The sequence below is a fragment of the Monopterus albus genome, unplaced genomic scaffold (assembly GCF_001952655.1).
Source record: "Monopterus albus unplaced genomic scaffold, M_albus_1.0 scaffold870.1, whole genome shotgun sequence".
NCBI lineage: Eukaryota > Metazoa > Chordata > Actinopteri > Synbranchiformes > Synbranchidae > Monopterus > Monopterus albus.
Window position 1 is genome coordinate 7,168 of NW_018128750.1, and position 4,258 is coordinate 11,425.

Consider the following 4,258-nt stretch of genomic DNA (forward strand, 5'->3'; position numbering starts at 1 on the left):
AGTTGACTCTATCTTGGTTCCTTTTAGCAGCTGTGGCTAGTTTCACAAATTCAGCACTTATCTTGTTTACAACTTCATTAGTCTTTTTAACATCCACACGTATATCACGTAATACAGGAACCAGAACAGAATCACCTGCTTCTCTTACTGCTGAGGCAACAGTTGCATCTAGTCCATCACACTATTCTTGAACAGCTAGCTTTATGCAGTTGGTAATAGTAGCATCAAGTTCTTCTTTAGGGATGGATGAATCTTTGAATGTTTCTTGGATAGCGAATGTTCAAGCTCTCGTTTCCATGTTTCTTTGGCTATTGAGTTATTCACATTGAGAGAGATGTCAAAATATCCCGTGCGTATAGGGAGGATTATTGAAAAAATAAATTATTTGGGCAGAGCTAGAGCCTAAACCAGCATCGTTGTTCAAGGGTCACGTGATCTCCCTAGCCTTCTTTTTTAATATGTATGGATAATAACCTGTTATATATCACACACATAGTATGTGTTCATGCAAATATATCTCCATATACTGTACATACATCTGCACAGTAATGACCGCAACCATGCTAATGACATCAGTCTGCTGCTGTGGGCGTCCACTGACTGAAGTTTAAAAAAGGCAGAGGCAGAGTTTCAGTTCACTTAGGAGGCACTCGTTGTCTTTCACAGTGTCAGACACAGTTTGGTTCTTACTCATTTCATGAATGAAAGTAAGTCTGGTAGTATGTGTGTTGATTCTTTAGCAGTTAAACAAGTTGCACATTAACAGATGTATAACAAAATATGACATATATAACGTTCTTCCTGTTCAGTGTTACTGTTTTGCATCGTAAAAACAGGATCATGATAAACTCTACACAGGTTTCATATTTCATACTTGCTGCCTACTTTGACACTGGGGATTTAAAATACTTATATTTCATTGTCATTATGTTTGTTTTTATTTTAATTATTTGTGCTAATCTGTTGCTCATTGTTGTTATCTGTATGAACAGAGGGTTACATGAACCTATGTACGTGTTTATGTGCAGCCTGTTTGTCAATGACCTGTATGGTAGTACAGCTTTGTTTCCATTCCTCCTGGTTCAGATCCTCTCTGACATTCACACTGTTTCTGTTTCCTGTTGTTTCCTGCAGGTTTTCTGTTTGTATACATATGGAAGTGTAGAATTTACCAATTTAGCCATCATGGCTTATGACAGATACATTGCTATATGTTTTCCTCTACAGTACAACACACGGATGACGTATAACAAGGTTCTCATTCTCATTGTTGTTATATGGTTACCTCCTTTTATTGTTGTTTGTGTCGCAACATGCCTGAGTGCCTCATTACAGCTGTGTGGGAACATCATAAACAAAGTGTACTGTGGCACCTACAACATCATGAAACTGGCATGCTCTGACACCAGTGTGAATATTATCTATGAAGTCATTACTTTTTTTCTCACAGTATGTGGTCCGGTGTCAGTAATCCTTTACACGTACATCAGGATCCTTAAAGTGTGTTTTTCTGGCTCTACACAGACCAGACAGAAAGCTGTCAGTACCTGCTCACCTCACCTTGCTTCTCTGCTGAACTTTTGTTTTGGTTGTTTATTTGAAATATTACAGAGCAGATTTCACATGAACAGTGTAGCTGGAATCTTGCAAATATTTTTGTCATTGTACTTTCTTACATGTCCCCCGCTCTGCAACCCTGTAATTTATGGCCTGAACATGTCCAAAATACGCATCATGTGTACAGCTCTATTTTCAAGTTTGGTTAGAAAGAGTAAGAGAAGACAATGACTGTGATGTCTTTTACGTTTAATTCTCAACATATTTAACAAGTTTATAACAATCTGCTGTGGTTTTCGATCCTGAACTTTCAAGGCTTTCGATTAAAAACCAAACTTCAACACTCCATCAGATCCAAGAGGACAAGAGTTTCATAAACTACAACAAACACTCCCTCCACCTGGTGAATTATATTCAACAGTGCGGATGGCTTGCACACGCAGTGCTTAGGGGCATGAATAAGGTAGTTTGGCTATCACTGTGTTATTGCGGGGGATACACGGTAAGAGTAGGGGTTATGCACAGACCTGTCAGGAGTGAGGCATGGTTCCACTGTGGTATGGCCAGCAATTTAAGATGGTTGCATCTGTAGCTTTCTAAACTGCAGATTGATAGTGATTTAGTAGGATATGGGTCTTATTCTAAGTTACTAACATGAAAGAGGGGGGCCTGCGGGGAACTCTGTTCATAGGTTCATGGTAATTACTGGGTATCTCTGCCTACAAACCTCAAGCGGTGTTTGGAGCTTTAATAGTGTAGTATCTAGAATGTGATACAGACTAAATTAATTCAGACAAATCATCCCAATTTAAGTAATCATTTAATATTACAATTATTCTGAACAGAGTAGTAGTTAAGCTGGTAGTTCAGGAACAGAGAACAGAATCACTCCTCCTGCAATGGAATAGATACAGTATTAAACAAGGACATTGTCAGAGAGTCAGTCAGTCTTGGTCAGAGGGTACAGTCAGTCAGAGTCCAGAGTCCTCCCAGCTGGGTCCAAAAGCACAATCATGACTGCAGCACCATCATTCCTTCTCCTCCTAACCCACAGCTGTCCTAACCTTTATCTTTTCACAGTTACACAGCCTTCTATGGCCTGAGCACACATTTCCTTTCTCTAAACCTGAACAGAGCACACGAACCGTTCACATAAGGCTGAAGCTATGTCCATTCCCCATTTAAGGAGGAATTCGCTCTGGATGTTTACCCATAAATTAAACAAGGAAGACACAGCCAAGATATTCTTGCTTGTGCAAGAGAAGAGTAGAGATACAGATCAAGCTTACATAAACACTTACATAACTATTACAAATATTATCTATATATGAACTACATACTTTTCTATTACATATTACCTCTGGACTGGTACCTTGTTTGTTTTTAACTACTACACGAGGCTCACTGAATTGGAAGCATGGCCCGCACCATGGAAAACACTTTATTCCCTGTTATGCACCATCACAGATATTTCTTCACTGATTTCTAAGCTTTGTTATATCAATCCCTGGCTGCGAACTTGACTTTACTATCTCTACTGCCATTTTAGTCCTGCTCTCACAAACTCCAAACCACATATTCATAAATTGAATTTCCATTTTCTTCTCCTTCTTGGGCAATGGCAATGCGAACCAAGCTCCTGCTCCGGTCGTACAGGGACCGGACAGCCCTTAGCAAAGGGCCCCGGACCCCGTACTCCCGGAGTAACCCCACAGGGCACTGCAAGGGACACGGTCGAATGCCTTCTCCAGATCCATGAAACACATGTGGACTGGTTGGGCAAACTCCCATGAACCCTCCACCACCCTGAAGAGGGTATAGAGCCGGTCCAGTGTTCCGCGGCCAGGGCGAAAACCGCATTGTTCCTCCTGAATCCGAGGTTCGACTGTTGGTCGAATTCTCCTTTGTTGTTTGGATTAAAAACCATAGCAGTACCATAACTGCAATGAAATGAGTAAATATGTTAAACAACTAGGTTTTATATTCAGACATTGTTGTGGTGTTTAAAGTATCACCTCCACACTGCGCACATCTGTTCAGAAAAACTGAGGAGAGTCTCGAATCCCTAGCGCAAGCTCGGACTTTACACAACCTGCCTTTTCACCTAAGGCCATCAAATACTGGAAGCCACCTTATTCTCTGAAAATGTGAAGATTTCAAAAATCTTCCTTACTGAATTTATTGGATTTTCCCAATAATTCTGTAAAGTGTGGACCTTACTATGTAAAGTGCCCTGACATGGTTGTTGTGAACTGGCGCTTTCAAATAAAACTAATTTAAAAATTGAAATTTCTTCTTCAAATAAAATGTTAAATGAAGAAACTGTGACACAAAAACATTTATTTTCTTCTCTTACACTTAAACAACCTTGAAAGTAGAGATGTACACATGATGCGTATTTTGGACATGTTCAGGCCTTAAATGTCAGGTTTGCCCAGCTGCACCTGCCTTTCTCACTTCCCTCACTCTGTTTTTGCTCCCTTACCTTGATTACGTTATCCGACACACCTGCTTCATATCCCCTGATTACCACCAACTGCACCTGATTAGTTCTCCCTATTTATTCCCTGCTCTACGTTCATTCCCCTGCCAGTTCTTTCTAGTATCTTCAGGCCCGTTTGTTTCTCGTTGTCTTTAGCATTATATATTGTATTCACGTTTTGTCGCCCTAGCCCCGTTCCAGTCTTGTGCCCCATTGTCT

The 4,258-nt window shown here is 40.4% G+C and overlaps 1 protein-coding gene across 1 annotated transcript; it reads left to right on the forward strand.

Moving 5' to 3' along the window:
- Nucleotides 1-840: 840 nt before the first annotated feature.
- On the forward strand, nt 841-1,788 carry LOC109953627 (olfactory receptor 11A1-like). The gene has a single exon (XM_020589108.1). It carries the CDS (start codon nt 841-843, stop codon nt 1,786-1,788), a length of 948 nt encoding a protein of 315 aa, XP_020444764.1.
- The last annotated feature ends 2,470 nt before the right edge of the window (nt 1,789-4,258 follow it).

Coding starts and splice junctions, on each gene's coding strand:
- LOC109953627 (XM_020589108.1), top strand. CDS start 841: ATGATAAACTCTACACAGGTTTCATATTTCATACTTGCTGCCTACTTT.